This window comes from Pteropus vampyrus, unplaced genomic scaffold (genome assembly GCF_000151845.1).
Source record: "Pteropus vampyrus isolate Shadow unplaced genomic scaffold, Pvam_2.0 Scaffold261, whole genome shotgun sequence".
NCBI classification, from domain to species: Eukaryota; Metazoa; Chordata; class Mammalia; order Chiroptera; family Pteropodidae; genus Pteropus; species Pteropus vampyrus.
The window spans coordinates 1076128-1093057 of NW_011889042.1; the positions used below are offsets into that span (position 1 = coordinate 1076128).

The 16930-nt window shown below is 31.7% G+C and overlaps 1 protein-coding gene across 1 annotated transcript in view; it reads right to left on the minus strand.

Annotated features, from left to right (window-relative positions):
• Positions 1-8276: 8276 nt before the first annotated feature.
• The window catches only part of BRIP1 (BRCA1 interacting protein C-terminal helicase 1), a 167339-nt gene continuing 158685 nt past the window's right edge, over positions 8277-16930 (minus strand). Inside the window, exons 18-20 of the mRNA XM_011375031.2 lie at positions 14280-14362; positions 11454-11684; positions 8277-9984 (exon numbers count right to left, since the gene is read on the minus strand). Coding sequence (XP_011373333.2) covers positions 9296-9984; positions 11454-11684; positions 14280-14362 — 1003 coding nt within the window. The 3' untranslated portion in view covers positions 8277-9295. The remainder of the gene's footprint in view (positions 9985-11453; positions 11685-14279; positions 14363-16930) is intronic.

A 16930-nucleotide genomic window follows, 5' to 3' on the forward strand; every position in this document is an offset into this window, starting at 1 on the left:
GCATTTTAGAATACAAGTAATATGCTTCTCCTTGTCCCTACTGCTTCTAGGAAGAGTAGAGCTTAGGATTATTTCTAGGTGAGTGCAGGACCTGAGATAAATAATAATATTTGGCCTAGTCCCTTCTAGCCAACATCAGAAAAAGGTATTGGGAGAATAAAGATGAACATGACAAACAGACTTGAAAGTGGCTGGGAAATTATAACAGGGCAGTAGACAACCTGAGACATATTTATGCGAAAAAAAGCACATGGGTTAATGGGTCATTTGTTTGTATATGGGCATCTATCCCGTTGTTTTTTTAGGAACAGCTGGTGGAACCCAGTTCCTTTTATCCTTTAGGTTGCTTCCGTGAGTTACTGCTCATCCTTTGCCCAGGTCAAACCTGCCAAAGCATGCATCAGATCTGGATTTGCGTGCCTTGGAATGTTTTTCTGGGAGTCATTATCAGACACAGGTAGATCGACTAATGACTCATCTGTCTTAATATGACATTTCTTATTTATGTATTTCTTTGTTTTGAACAGAGTTTGAGATTGTTTTATTTTTCTGTTTGCAATTCTTAAGAGAGTGGAATATATTTTAAAAAGCAATTTAAATATTACTTTTCATTGGAGAGTTCGCATGAAAATAAAAAAAGTACCTTATTTAATAGCTTTAGAAAGTGACAAGGAAACAACGTAGCTATTAAATGTTTACCTTCACTCTTCACTGAAGTCTGATAAACCAATGTGGTTTTTAAATGGTCAAGGGCAGCACTGTCACTGGTGACATAAAATAAATTTTTTTCTTCTGATCTGTACTCTGACTCAGTTAAGCAATGGCAAAGGGATTTTGTGCAACTTAATTTAATGTTCCATATTCTTTGGAAGATTCTTTGGATTTTTATCAGCACAGTATTCTTAGAAAAAGCTTTTTTAAAATTCTTATAAAAAAATAAGGTGAAAAAGACTTAGGGAAGGTATATCACACTAACGATTATATTAATTACGTACAAAAATACTATTGGTTGCAGTAATTTATTAAGGTTTGTTTGTAAATATGTGTTAGTCAATCAGAAGACAACTCAATGGAGAATTACTGCACGTACTGGTAACGATAAAATAATATATTATCATTAAAATCTATTATCACCAACATATACTGCTTCTCATAATATTCTACAGTTGGATGCAGTCACAAAGATTATGATTGACTGGCTTTTTAATTAGTATCTTAATTTGTTAACTTCTTAATTATCTAAAATTGTACCTTTCTCTAAGAATGCCTTGAGAGGGTAAGTCAAGTTAATATGAACAAAACTACATTAAAAACAGTGTGGTGTGTTGCTATCAATGATTTTGGTCTAGGTACTTAATATCTCTGGAAATCAGTTACCTCATGTTTAATATAAGGGAAGTAGATGATTTCTAAAGTTCTGGCCTACTCTAAAGTACAAAAACAGTAATAAACAATATAAGAAACAAATAAAAGTGTCACCTAAATAAAAGTAGCAAGTCTCAAGACAGCATGGTTCAGTTCAGTTTGTGGAACTGAACAGTGTCATTAATTGGGTGCATACTATTTTAAAAGATGCACCAGATGCAAGAGCAAAGACAAAGTCTTACTTTGTACAAATGTCTAAGTCTGATAAAGAAGACAGAAGCAAAAATAAACAACATGGTGCAGAAAATACTATGTTCAAGTTATGCACTGGGGGGCCAAGATGAAGTACACTTAATGCAGTTTGGGGAGACATGATAAATTTTCAGAGGAAATAGCTTAGGTGAATTTGTAGGACTGAGTAAGAGTTTGCTAGGTAAAGAAGAGAAAGGGAACTCAGCACAGGTGGAAGAGCATTAGCAAAGGCAATGGATGTGAAATGGCATGATGTTTTTAGAACTATTAAGCATAAAGTTAGCAAAGGCTGATAGAAGATGAGGTTGGAGATGTTGGCAAAGACCATATCACAAAAGGCCTGGTATGTCATGTGAAATTTTTCCCTGATCTTGTATAGAGAAGGATTTTAAACAGGTGAATGATGTGGTCAGATTCGCATTGTAGATTGGCTAACTGGCAATAAAGCTGAAGGTGGACTTTAGGGGAAAGACTGGTGGCAAAGTGACTAGTTAAGAAATATTACATTGTCAACAAAGAGATTATGAGGGTCTGAATTAATGTAATCACAATGCTAGAAAGTAGGGAGAGTTGAACAATATTGTGCATCTCAAAAAGACCACTTGCTAGTTGAAGATCTGTAAAACTACATAAATGATAATGTCACCAGCTGAAACAGGAAGCACAGGTTTTAGAAAAAAATTGTTTTCTATAAATGGAGTTCCAGATGCTCCAAGATGTTGAGCAGTCAGCTGGATGATGGGTTGGGAATCATCAGCATACAGTTCAAAGGAGTATAAGATTATCCAGAAGCAGCATAGCAACTGGAAAGGGAACTGGCTGAGAAAAGAATATGGAAGTTTAGTCCACTGCTGGCAGGTGAGGGGAGAAAGTTTAGTCCACTGCTGGCAGTGAGGAAAAACACACGAGCTGAAAAGCAGTGTTGAGAATCCAATTAAATCTAAAACACTGAGCTATATCCACACTACTATACCACCTTCTTCAGCAGTGGTTGAACTTTCGAATGTAATAACAAAGGTAGATCTTGCAGGACCTAGATAGAATGACAAAAGTGGATAGGAATTCAGGACACCAGCAAGAGAACAGTTCCAGGGACTAACTATGAAGTCCAAACTTGAAAGGCAGGAAGCAAAGACTGAAGGAGGATGATAAACTGGGAGAAAACTGAGGGAGTAGGTGTAGAAGGAGGAACGGAGTAAAAGCTAGGACAGAAAATCAGAAAGGGGGTCAGAGAGAGGGACTAGTTTTCAAGTTTACACGAATGAGAAAGTCCTAGGGTACAGTCAATGGGAATAGATGAATGAAATGGAAGTGAAATCATAAGAGGTGAAGTCAAGAAATGGAGGCTTTGGTATCACAGGAGTTAGTGTGACGTTATAAGAATCTGGAATTGTAAGTTATGACACCTGGGTACTAGTTCTGACTCTCACTAGTTAGCGACGTTACCCAAGACAATTTTAAGTTTTTTGGGGGTTGTTTTGAAATTCCTTCTTCTCATAAAAAATACTTACTAGGCACCTTCTACGTGTCACCCCTTATACTATGTTCTAGGACTATTTCTATTCTCAGAGAGTTCATATTCTTTAATGGATGTTAATGTATCTTTGTTTAATGTTATAAAAATGTTATCATTCTGGAAAGCACTCCTTTGGAAAAAGATAATGAGGCTCGCTTTCAGAATTCTAAGACTATACCTTTCATAAAGAGATTGTGGCAAACAAAGGTGGACCAAAATCAATATGAGTATAAAAACACATCCAAAAAGTGGAAAGACCTCCGTGACCTTGGTTGTGGTCTCATTATGTTTCCTTTTCCTCATTTATAAAATAAGAATAATACTATCTGTATTGCTGACTTTGGCTGGACACTTTGAGAACCAGATGAGTTAATGGTTGTGAAAGCTTTATAATACACTATATACTACACTTTAAAGCACTACCTAAGATGTACCTATGTTCTTGCTTTGTCTTCTCTATGTAAGTAAATAATTCAGAGTAGAGAGGCTAAGAAATCTGTAGATTAAGAACATCAGGAAAACCAGCATATCCTGAATTACCTCAAGAATATTATTTAAAATTGTAAGCATTTTTTCATCAAAAACTTAAAATCTGTCAAGATGTTTCCTGTTCTAAACAAATTGTACTGTTAACTTATGGATTGTCTAATTAGAATCATAATTGTGCACACCAGCATGCATATACTCAACACACACGGCTGTGTGCCTTACCTCTTTTAGAGCTTTTATCACAGTATACCATAAGTGCTTACTAGTATGGGAATTAGGCTATGAATTCCTGGTGGATATGATTTTTGTCTTACTCATCTTTGTTATCTCTAGAGCATAGCATAGCTTTTAATGTAAAGCAGGCTCTCATATGTCAGATGAATGAGTGGATGAATGAATAAATGCTAGGTAATATGGGAAGCTGTCATTATCCTTAGGGGGCCACACTGTGCCGGAAAGAGACTTTTATACAATTAATTGCAACACCATACAATAAACATTACATTGGACACAGACAGAAAATTTTGTCTCAGGGTAGTAATGAGCTTGAAAGGCTTACAAAATAGCGACATTTTTGGTTAATCAACTAGTTAATATGAAATTCAATTTATATGTGTCAGAATACTGTTTATAAACATCTCAAACAGAATGTGCAAAAATCTAACATTTTTTCCAGGTAAAGTTCGCAAAAGTATACCCTTTAGAATAAAAGAAAAAGACAATCTCTGGCCACAACAGAAGGAATAGAGAAAGTATAAGGAATTTAATGCTGTTAGGGTAATAAGAATAAAAAAAAAATGGAAAGAGAATAGTCATTAGAGTCTAGAAACTGGTCAAATGAAATGAGTATTTACGAGAGCCAAGTATATGACAAAATCCTCAGATAAATCCTTTTACATATTACCTATCATCTTGTTTAATCCTCACAATAATTTTCTTAGGTAGGTATTGCTCGCTTTTTCCCTCTAGAAAATAAAGCTGAGGCTTATAACATCAAAAATGACCAAGGCTACTCAGTAAATAGGAGGGCCAAATTCAAAGTCATTCTTTTGACCCCAAATTCTGTTCTTGCCAGATGTTACAAAACAAAAAGCTTTTATGTACTCTACTGCGTTGATAGTCATAATGTTTGACTTACTTATTATGAAATTATTATTAATCTTCACCTTTTTAAAATGAAAAAACAAAAGGTTCGAGAAATTAACTTGCCCAAAGTAAGTCAGCAGGTGGAATAGAAACATGTTTTGAAGAAATATGGTATCAAAGTCCATGTATATTGCCAATCAACTTTAAAGATTAAAATATGGAAATATTAATATATCAATCTTTACTGCAATTTAGGTGAGCCTATACTAAGTATGGCACAAAGTAATTTTTATATATCCTATCTCCTTTTTCTTTAGGTAATAATTTAGTTCCACAAGCAATACAATAAAGTCCTGACTAGGAAGGTGGGTTACTGAGTATTTTTATAACAGATAAAAGAGATCAGTGTTTGAAAGAATGGTTAATATTTAAATATGAATACCACAGGATGGTTTGAAAAAAATATATACCGAGACAATATTTGACATGAAATAACAATCAGTATTTAATATCCTTAAATCTTTTCAACTACATATGAATCACATAAAAAAGAAGATGGCATTTAACTTAGTTTGCATAAATGATATTCCACTTGTACATTCTCATACTTTATAATAGCAAGGAGCCAAATGGAACGTTTTAATATTGAGTTGTATAAATACTTTTGTAAAATAATGTAAAATGATGAAATTTTGGAGAAAAGCACGAGAATTGGTATCATATAAATTGCTCAGAAAAGAAAGCCTAATTAAAAAAAAAATACAAATTTGTTATAAAAAGCACTAAAATATCTACATGACTATGACTTGGTAACCGATATTATTTTTAATCAGTATTTACCATTATGTTTCCAAAGGTTAATTTCTGGGAATACTAAGTTTCATACAACTTTTGTTTTCCTTCTAATACATTGAAGGTTGTTTATTATAGAGTGGGATTTAGTATAAGATGGGTTGTTTGGACCTAGTCCAAGAGTTTAGTTACTGAAAGCACTTCATTATTAGGTAGTTTCACCAATAAGGTGATCCACTGGCTCAGATCCCTTGCATATTATAACAAGGCTCCATTGTAGAGTACAGGAAACCAGGCAGCTAATGGCTCGTTCTATCAGGTAAAAGCTTAAGAAACAAAATTCTTTTTTTTTTCCCCCCATAGGCATGAAAATCATTTAAAGCTAGAGAATCATAAGCCTAGGTCATCTGTCTAAATTTCTATTTCCTGAAGTGCTGTTCTTTATTGTGTGTTTAATAGCTGCACAGACACTTCAGATTTTAGCTTCCTTAGACATCTGTTGTTTGGTGTGATCTTAAATTTATTTTTTATTATTCAAAAAGTTCAATATTAATACTGCCTATTTACAAAAGATTGACTGCATTTTTCTGTGGAGACAAGAAACTACCAAGAATTCATAAAGATTAATGTAAAATCTTGTGTAGCTCATTGATAAATCTGAAATTAAACAGAGCTTGAGCAAGAATAATCGTGTGGTAATAGTATACCAAAAAATGACATCACTGAGATTAAATGACTATCATAATTAGTCTTTCAAGTGATTTTACAACATGCACTTTGATGAAATTTTATAAGCAATCTGAAAGAATTAAATATTTTGAATATATTTCACTATAGAAAAATAACATGACAAAGTCATATTGCAGGAAAAAAATATGGGGTAACCTTTTTAAAAAATTAATGTCTTGAATAGAAAGATCATAAGGAAGACTATATACAAAGCCCTATGTGAACTTTGAAATAGTGCCAAATTAAAACCATGTAATAATTAAATACGTAGTAGTAGCATAGCAAGCTATTAATTTCCAACACAACTATAACAAGTTATGAATGATTCATTTAAATTTCAAAGGTCAAATCATGAAAACATTGTACCTTTCTTCTATGAAGAAAGTTCTTTCTCCAATTGGTAGGTTTCCTTGTTCGTGGCCTGTATGCTTTATGTACTTTCAGCCCTTAAATAAATTCAGTATTAGATAATTACTTTATATGCATTCAATGGGTAAGGGAAATTACCTGATAAACAATTTCTCTTTTAAACATCTCAAAAGCCTTAAAGAATAAACCAAATAATTTTTCCTTCCTACCATATTACGATTCTTTATTGTTTTTGTCTATCCATCCATCCGTCTGTCCATTCGTCCATCCATCCATCATCATTAGGGAAGGCTTCATATAAAGCACTCCAGATATATGACTGATTTATTAATAATTGATGGTTTGCCATGTGCCAGATATTCTTTTAAATGTTTTTACATGTTTTAACTTATTTAACTCTCTAAAACATTTCTTTAAAAAGTATGTAATCACTAATGAAAATGTCCTACCTCCTACTCTGTTATAAAGGTTAGTACTTTACTTCTTATAATATTATCTTGGTCAAAGTTATAATCTCAGAAGACTACTTGTTTCAAAACTGACATCACTGTAGAAAATTTTTGAAACATCTCTTGGAATTACTAAAAGCTTGTGGCACATCTCTACAAACATTATAAGTGATGGAAATTTTTAGCTTTGGAAAGAATTATAGTTGGGAAGAAAGAAATCTTATCCAGGGAAGGGATCGGAATTGAGACCAAGTTGGACAATAATATTAAAGTATGACTAAAAAATAATATGCTTGATTTTTCTCATGTAGTTTACCAATTCTTCTAAAAGCAATCTTAAGGGTCCAAAAATGCTTTAATCACAGCATCATTAAAATAAATATTTTGCTTCCCAAGCTATTATGTACATATTCATACAATTATGCCCTAAAGGCAGATGAGTGTCATTTCACCTTTTCTATAAAACGGTTTGTGTTACTTTACTCAATTTGGAACAAAAGTAAATGAAAATTGATTCGGAGTGAAATAACATGTGTTCCTTTAAATTATAAATTTTAAAGCTGAAAGATCTGCATAATTTTACAGGACTAAGTTCTGTATTTCACAGATGAAATGGTCCCTAAGAGGCATAGTGATTGCCAACATGACTTAGCAAATTAGTGGCAGAGCCAGGAATACAGCCCAAGTCTCTTGTCTTCCACCTGGTATTCTTTCTACTACCCGACTACCTTTATCTGTGAATTAAGAACTATACTGGCGAGGAGAAATGGTTACACCCATTCAAAACAATTTAGAAATTACCTTCTAATCTAGTGTTTTGTAACTTATTATTCACTAATCAATTAAAAAAATATGTAATACTAAGTGGGATCTAATATATCCCAATTTATAAATTCTTTAACTGGTAAATTATCAATTTAAATTTCTTTGAACTATGCTTATAATTGAAACATCCGATGCTACAGAAACAATGAAACTGTATTCAATCTAAACACTATCAAAATAAAAGGAAACATATGCATGTATAATTAATTCACTTATCTAAATGAATATAAAAGAAATTGATTGCTGGGAATTTTGACTTGAAAATAATAAACCACATTCACAACTAGAACAGCTCATAAAATTTCAATTCAAATTACTCACAAGAAGCATAAATGTCCATAGAACAGATGTTTCTTAGAAAAAGATCAGTGAATGCAGTTTTGGAATGACGTCAGAGAAGAGCATCTTTTATAACTATTTTTTATCTGAAGTATAGCTTCATTTACAAAAACATGAACAAAGTCAAAATTTACAGAAAGGCTCACTGAGCTTTAAGGGAACATTTTTCAGCCACAGTTATATGTCTGCATTTACTTATCAAATTTACACATGAAGTTTTCTTTCTTAACAGTTGAAAAATTAAAGCCTTTATACTAGAACATGTCGTTTTCCCACAAAGATGATGGAGCTAAATAATTAGAACTGAAAATTTGGAGTCTTCCGTTTGGCACTTTATAACTTTACATAAGTTTGCTTAAAACATGCTTGATTTTAATTTATCAAACAAACAAATGTAAAACAATGTCAATTAAAATGCATGGTAATTAATTCTTAATTACCTAGAAGTAGGCAGTTTAGTATAAAGTTTTCAAGAAAACTTTGATTTCTAAAAAAATCTCAGACCAATTTGAGGCAAAATCTATAGTGAAACATGGTTGAGGCGTGACTGGATTATACAGCTATTAATTTTCATGTATCAGTATGAAAACAAATAGATATAGAAGACTACAGAATACAAATATTTATGAAAAATTTAAAGTGCCCTAGACAACTATATATCTTTCAGATTGATTAATTCTGAATGACATTTAGCTAAGGAAGACTTGTTGGAAGAAAATATTTTGTATGAATCACTTTATCAAAAACTTGAGATTAATGAAATTTACATTTCTGAACATAATACTTTTTAAAACTCTAATGACAATGAATTAAAGTGAAAAATACATCTCAAATTTAAAAGTATATCTCTGCAATGTATAAATTATCATTTACGATAGTTTAATATAACCATGATATTTTTTCATAGCTGGACAGTTAGTATTATTAAATAACACCAGGAAACACATCTTTATTTTTGGAAGGAGACTGTTTAAAGTTCTTTATATCCATTTCATGATTTCCCCCTCATTCCAATTCATTTATATGAGTTGTTTTTACATTACTACCAATGTCATCAGCTTTATTTTCTTTAATATGCATGAGTTTATTCAACTTTGTCTGTGCAATCCTCAGCTTTCATTTCCCTGACTGAGTCTACTCCTTTCAGAGTCCTAATTTCAAAAAGATCTTCAGCTAAAATACAATCTGAATTATTAGCCAATCTATTGTCTCTATCAGTTTCAACTAGTTCATTGTTTTCTTCATTTTTATCAACAGGATCATAAAGCTCAGGTGTAAAATAGATAGAATCATCTTCTGCTTCTGTTTCAAAAGCTGTATTTGAAGTGGAAAGTTTAGCTTCTTCACTTACTAGAGACAATTCAATGTCCGAATCCAGGGCTTCTTCACAGCAAAGCAGCTGCTTAGAATGATCTTTTTTAAGAAGAGCGGAATCAATCTTTATTGATGGAATAATGGTTTCTGACTGAGGGCATAGTCCAACTGACGTGTTCACTCTCAGAGACGAGGACTCAAATTTATCAGTGAGTGGCAAAACAGTTTTACATCCCTTTTCTGTTTTGAAAGTGGAAGAACTAGAGGCACAGTCCTCTAATGACCTAAATTTAGGTGTGGTAGTCAGAATTTTATCAGTAAGAGACTGTCCCAAAGAATTAAAGCTAGACCAGCTAAATCTCTTTGTTTGTTTGTTGAAGGTTGGGCTTGTGGATCTGGAAATCACAATTTTTTCTGCTTTTACTGCCTGGGTAGACTCTTCCAATAATACTGGATCATCTATGAACACAAAAAGTTAAGAATGTTAACTTTCTGCTCCTAACATTACAATTGTTATATTAAAATGATTTTTGTTAGAAATACTAAAATAACTGTATAGAATACATAATTCTGAACCCCCAAGCAGTAGTAGGACTTTCGTCTCAGAATGTAAAGCACAAAGTGTTAACTGTGAAAGGAATCTTAGGTCTCTAGTGATTCCTAACCCAAGTTGTAATGCTACCTGGTAAATTATCAAATTCCACACCAGAAACTTCAGGAGTGAATGAGAAAAGGAGGGCTAAAAAGAAAGAGGAAGATGGCTCAGTAAAGGAGGGAACAGGCTGTAAAAGTTTGCCTTGAAAATCCACTAACTAGTGATTGAGAAAAACCGACTTAGACTAATTCTCTTAAGGAAACTGACAACCACAAAGACTAAGATGTAAAACTGGTTAGTAATCAGACCCGGACCAGAACCTAGGTTTCTTGATTACTAATATAATGACCCTGAATTCACTATGTCATTTATTTAAGAGAGAACCATATACTATAAAATAAGTTTTTAAAAATAAATATATTAAACTACTAGCATATATTAATTAAAACAATTGAAATAACTAATTGAAAAATTTTAAAAAATAACAATACCCAATGAGATAGACCACAGTTTGGCAAACTTTTTCTATAACAGGCCAGACAGTAAATATTTTGGGTTTTGTGGGTTAAATTGTGTCTGTTGCAACTGTTTAATTATGCTGTTCTAGTGTAATAATACAACCATTTAACTCTGCTGTTATGTACAATACATACATAACATTCATTATGGGCATGACTGTGTTCCATTAAACTTCATTTACAAAAACAGACAGGCCAAATTTGGTTCATAGGCCATAGTTTGCCAATCCCTGATATAGATCATTATATTTAAAAATATTTTTTTTATCACTTACAACAAATGACTTTTACTTCCCTAAATTAAGAAATTCATATTATAAAAATATCTATAAATTATACCAATTTTTAATATAGCTTTTAGAGAAACATTTGTATAGTACTTTACAATGCTGATATTTATCACGTTATTGTATCTTCACAACCTAACCTGGAGGGATGGGTAGCAGATAATCTTTTTTTTCTATTAAGACTCAAAAAAGTTAAATGACTTGCTCATCATGGTCACAAAGCTAGTTAGCAGCAAAGTTTGTTGATATAAAACCAGCAAATATTCTCAAAGTTTGTTCCCATTCCAATACACCATACTATTTCTTTAATTTATGATAACACCTTGTATTACAGACCAACATATTTAAGGAAATTAATTTATAACATAATAAATGTTTCACTAAATATAATGAAAGACTTCTCTATCAAATATAAATGGACAGAACTTCTCATAGTTTTCTCCTTTCTAAAAGTGATGTCACTTGGTAGAGATGGACTCGTTATCACTTTAGGACACTGTAGTTCTTGAATACACATTTTTGTTTCACCTTCTCTAGGATTTTCTGGTGATAGATGACTTGCTGTTTCTAATAAATGAGTTGAGGTATTGTTCTTCAAACAGGCCACTTCAAGTGTAGACTTGTCCTGTATAGACTTTCTGTCCTCTTTGGATACATCACTGACATTTTGGTGCTTTTTGGAAAATTCAGCCAAGGACTCCAGTGCACTTTCAAAGGTTGAATGGTGCTGAATCTGCTGCCGTATCCATTTAGAAAGTCCTAAGGAAAAAGTGAACCCAAGGAAGAAACTCTGGTTATTTAATTAAGATGTTATATATTAAGAAAAGCCTTAGATTTTTCTAATGAAATAATTTACTTGAATTTAGAATATATAATGGTTCTCAACATTTTTTCTTGCATTTTTATTTTCATATGTATAATATGCTCACGTATCGTTAACATTTCTCTTTATGTGTAGTGATTGTCAACTGGAGGAAGGGAAGCAGTGGGAGTGAGTGGGAAGGGGGAAATGTATTGTCAGCTTAGAATAACTAGCAAATAGGCAAAATCAATTTCATCATAATTCTGGACAAAAAGAATTGCCTTCCTTTTAATTATAGGGAAACTAAAAGTTGTAAACAACATAATCTTCCATTCCAACCTTCTAAATTTGATAACTTTTGTAAAAATAAAATCAAGATGTTAGTCTCATAGGCTTTTTTTTGGTTCCCTTTCCCCCCTAATTCTAAATATATCTTAAACTATTCTGGTGGTAAAAGGTATAACACCGTTTTATAGGCAAATCGAGTCCTATCTAAATATTTATTATAGAATTATTTTTAATATGTAAAGAATCAAGTATTAAGGGATAAGATTTGCCCTGTGACATATAAAAACTGCACAAAAATAAACCATATTGCATATAAAGTATAGTATGATTTGTTTCAAAATGAAATTCAGACTTAGATATTTGAACTTTTAGAAAATAAATGTTCTCTGCTGATGTTACTAAAACTACTGTCATCTTTAGGAGTAGTTTAGAAGTCACTATGGTATTTTCAGTTTAGAAAAAGATAAGATGAGGCTTCAAGCAACTCAAACTAGTATACTTCCATTTTAAATACATTTCTTCAGTTTTTTTTTTCCAGTGGAGTTTTCTATCAATCTATATTTATGCAAACTGAATTTAAACAAAAATTAGTTATCAAAAGAAATTTATATGTTGCACTATTATCACCTAGATAAGATTTCACACTTTGAGTCTCAGAAAAAATAAATAAAAACCATACAGAAATAATGAAAAATACTTAATTCAAAAAAATCTGAACTATGAGGTAAAAGCTTAAGTTTTAGATTTTGTAACAAGAAGAGAAAAAGTAAATAAACATTTCCTTTAAAGTGCTTTATTTTTGTTTGCTAGAAAATAATTATACCGAATAAAAATATGAAATTTTCCCATATTAAAAAATTTTAGTATTATAGTTACCTCTTTCATTTTGACCTTTTTGTAATCAAAGAAAGCCTTTTCAATGTAAAATATTGGTTTGCTTTTGAAACTTGAAAGAATCTGAGCTCCACCTACTGACTAAACATAAGCACTTAACATTTTGCTTTTAGTTGTGTCTTGACCTAAGCACAATGGCTTGCTTTACATATAAAAAGAAGCAGCATTTGCTGCTTCAATCCAGGTACATGTTTTAATATCAAACTAAATATAGTAATTAGGCTCTGAAATGGAAAAAGTATAGCCCATACCCATAAACAACTAAATCTAACACAAATTTAAAATTTATCTCTTCAGTATGGTATGAACTTTTTAGCATTAAAGATAACAAAATGCAAATATTTCCAACAGTTCTTTAATAACTGATGGATTCCTGGTATTGACTCTAAAGGGACTATGTTACTACTGAATAAAAATTACAGATGCTCTTTGACTTACAATGGGGTACACCCCAATAAACCCAGTGTAAGTTGAAAATATCCTAAGTTGAAAATGCATTTAATACCTCAACCTACCAAACATCATAGCTTACCTAGTCTACCTTAAATGTGCCCAGAACACTTCCTTTAGCTTACAGTTGGCCACAGCTAACATGAAGCCTATTTCTTAATGGCCAGCATCACTAGAGTATCCTACTGCATATTACCATTCCAGGAAAAGATTAAAATTCAAAATTCAAAGTATGGTTTCTACTTGAATGTGTATCACTTTTGCACCATCGTAAAGTCAAAAATTGTAAGTTCAACCATCTTAAGTCAGGGAAATAAGTACATAATATTTGTTCAGTTGAGTGGGCAAAAAATGACCATCTATTTGATTTTGTGGCATGCAATGGTGTTTTTTTTTTTTAAAGAAAATACTAGCTCTAACATAAACTCTAACTAACTGAAGTATTTCTGAACCAACCACACAACCAACACACAACAAACTTCAACATAACCCAGAACGAAAGAATAAAGAATACTAAGCAGCCGAAGGACTCGAGTGGTTAAATGTAAAAACTTAATATTTCTTAGAAATGTGCTCGAGTGGTTAAATGTAAAAACTTAGTATTTCTTAGAAAATTCAGTTCTGTGGAACAGCTTTTCCCCTGACAATGCTAACTAAATTACTTCAATGTTACTAGGTCAAATTTCACATCCTATGAAATTAAAGAATCATAATTGAGTAATACAATGTAACCAGATTCTCCTCTATAAAGACTTTTTTGTAAACACATAATATTAAAAGGCTAGATTTCCAGTCAATATTAATTTTCCATGTTTGATCTCATAATTCAAATTCTCTGTCCAACTATGTTTTTAAAAATAGAAGTCATTAAATACCAAAGATTTATTAATTCTTACTCTAAGCCCAGCTGAGAATCTTACCAGATATGTATCGATTTGGGTTACTCCTGAAACGATCATCTACTAGAATAAGAGCTCCCCAATCATTTTTGTGTCGAATACACCTATGACAAATTGAGAGAAAATAAAATAGATACAACTTTGAAAATAAAGGCTAAATTTCTAGTGAGACAGAGGTTGAAAAAAATCAATGATGTGTCTGTTCTATTCCTTTAATCAAAGTCACAATGATGAACAAGTTTATAGGAACTACTCAATACACTGTACCAAAGTAGATGCATAAAAATTCCCCTAGTTCTGCCAGCTACTGATAACTTACATCTCAAAATGCTATATGCATTCTATTTTGAAAGTCAACAAAAATATTTTCCGAAACCTTCCTTAGCCACACAGACTATTTTTCACCTTATGTATTGTGAGTTGTTGATTTTATGTAGATGACCTTTAGTCTAATGAGTTTTTATCATGAATGAATAATTTTATTTAAAAAATCTGATATGCACCAATCGATATGCTCATGCGGTTTTTCTTCTTCAAAGTGTTAATATGGTGGATTACACTGGCAAAAATTTAAATACTGAATCAGCCTTTCATTCCTGGGAAAGTCACACATGGTCATGGTGCATTATTCTTTTTATAGATTATTGGATTTAATTTGTTAAAAAAATTTATTAAAATTATTTTTAAAAATTAAGTGTACAGTTCAGTGGTTTTTAGTACATTTACAAGGTTGTGCAACCTACACCACTATTACAGATCATTTTTATCACACCAAAAAGAAATCCAGTGCCAATTATCAGTCACTCCCAGTTACCTCAGTTATTTTCCCTAACCCCTGGCAACCACTAATCTACTTTCTGTCTCAAAAGATTTGCCTATTTTGGACATTTCCTATGATTAGAATCATACAATATGTGGCATTTTGTGTCTGGCTTCTTTCACTTAGCATGATGCTTTCAAGATTATTTGTATTGTGCATTAGTACTTCATCGTTTTTTATGGCCGAATAATATTCCACTGTATGGATATACCACCATTTGTTAAATCATTTATAAGTTAATGGGTATCTGGGTTGTTTCCACTTTTTGATGATTATAAATAATGCTGCTATGAACATTTTTGTACAAATTTTTGTATGAATACGTATTTTTTATTCTCTTGGGTATATACCAAGGAGTGGAATTGCTGAATTGAATGAAAACTCTATGTTTAACTTTTTGAGGAACTATCATTTTTTTCCCAAAGCTATTCCACAATTTTACATTGCCATCAGTTATGTATGAGATTTCCAATTTCTCCATATCCTCAACACCACTTGTTATTGTCCGTCTTTTTCATTCTATGTACCCTAGAAGATAAGAAGTGGCATTTCACTATGGTTTTGATTTAAATTTCCCTAGTAACTAATAATGTCAAGCATCTTTTCATGTGCATACTGGCCATCTGTATATTTTTTTGGAGAAATGTTTATTTAAACATTTTAAAATTGTACTATTTGTCTTTTTATTTTTGAATTCTAAGAATTTAATATATCCTGGATAATAGACCCTTTCAGATACATAATTTGTAAATATTTTCTCCAATATGAGTTGTCTTTTCCATTTCTTAAGTTTCCTCTAAAGAACGAAAGGTTTTTTTTCTTTCTTTTTTTTTTTTTTTTTTACGAAGTCCAATTTATCTAGTCTTTTTTAGTTGCTTGTGCTTCTGATGTCAGGTTTAAGAAACCATTGCCTACTCCAAGGTCAAGAAGATTTACAACTCAGTCTTTGATTCACTTTAACTTTTGTGTAAGGTGTAGGTGTGAGGTAGGGTTCTAACTTCATTCTTTTGCATAGGATATCCAGTTATCCCAGCATCATATGTTAAAAAGACTATTCTTTCCCCCAATGAACTATCTTGGCACTTTCGTCAAAAATCAATTCACTGTAAACGTATGGGTTTGTTTCTGGACCTTCAATTATACCTCCTATTTTATATGTCTACATTATGTAGCAAAACATAGTCTTGATTATTGTAGTTTTGCAGTACATTTGAAATTAAGAATTGTGAGTTTTCCAATTTTATTTTTTGTTAAGGTTTTGTGGCTATTCTGAGTCTCTTTCAATTTCCATATGAATTTTAGGATCAGTTTCTCAACTTCTGCAATAAATCCAGTGGGATTTTGGTTGGGATTGCATTGAATCTATAGATCAATTTGAGACTCTTCCAATCCATCATCATGGAATACTTACATTTATTTAGAAATTTTTCTCAATAATGCTTTGCAGTTTTCCGTGTACAAGTCTTGCATTTCTTTTGTTAGTTATTTCTAACTATCTTATTCTTTCTGATGTTATTATAAATGAAATTTTCTTAATTTTATTTTTAGATTGTTCATTCCTAGTGTACAAAAATGCAATTGATTTTTGTATACTGAATATGTATCCTGTAACTTTGCTTAAGTTGTTTATTAGCTCTAATAGCTATTTTTTATAGACTCCTTAAGATTTCTATGTAGACTATCATGTGATTTGAAAATTTAAAAATAATTTTGCTTTTTTCAAAAATGCACTTTTCTTACCTAATTTCCCTGTCTAGAATCTCTAACATTGAATACAAGTAGTAAGGGAGAACATCTGTTCTCAAACTTAAGCAGAAATTTTTCAGTTTTTCACCATTAGGCATATCAACTA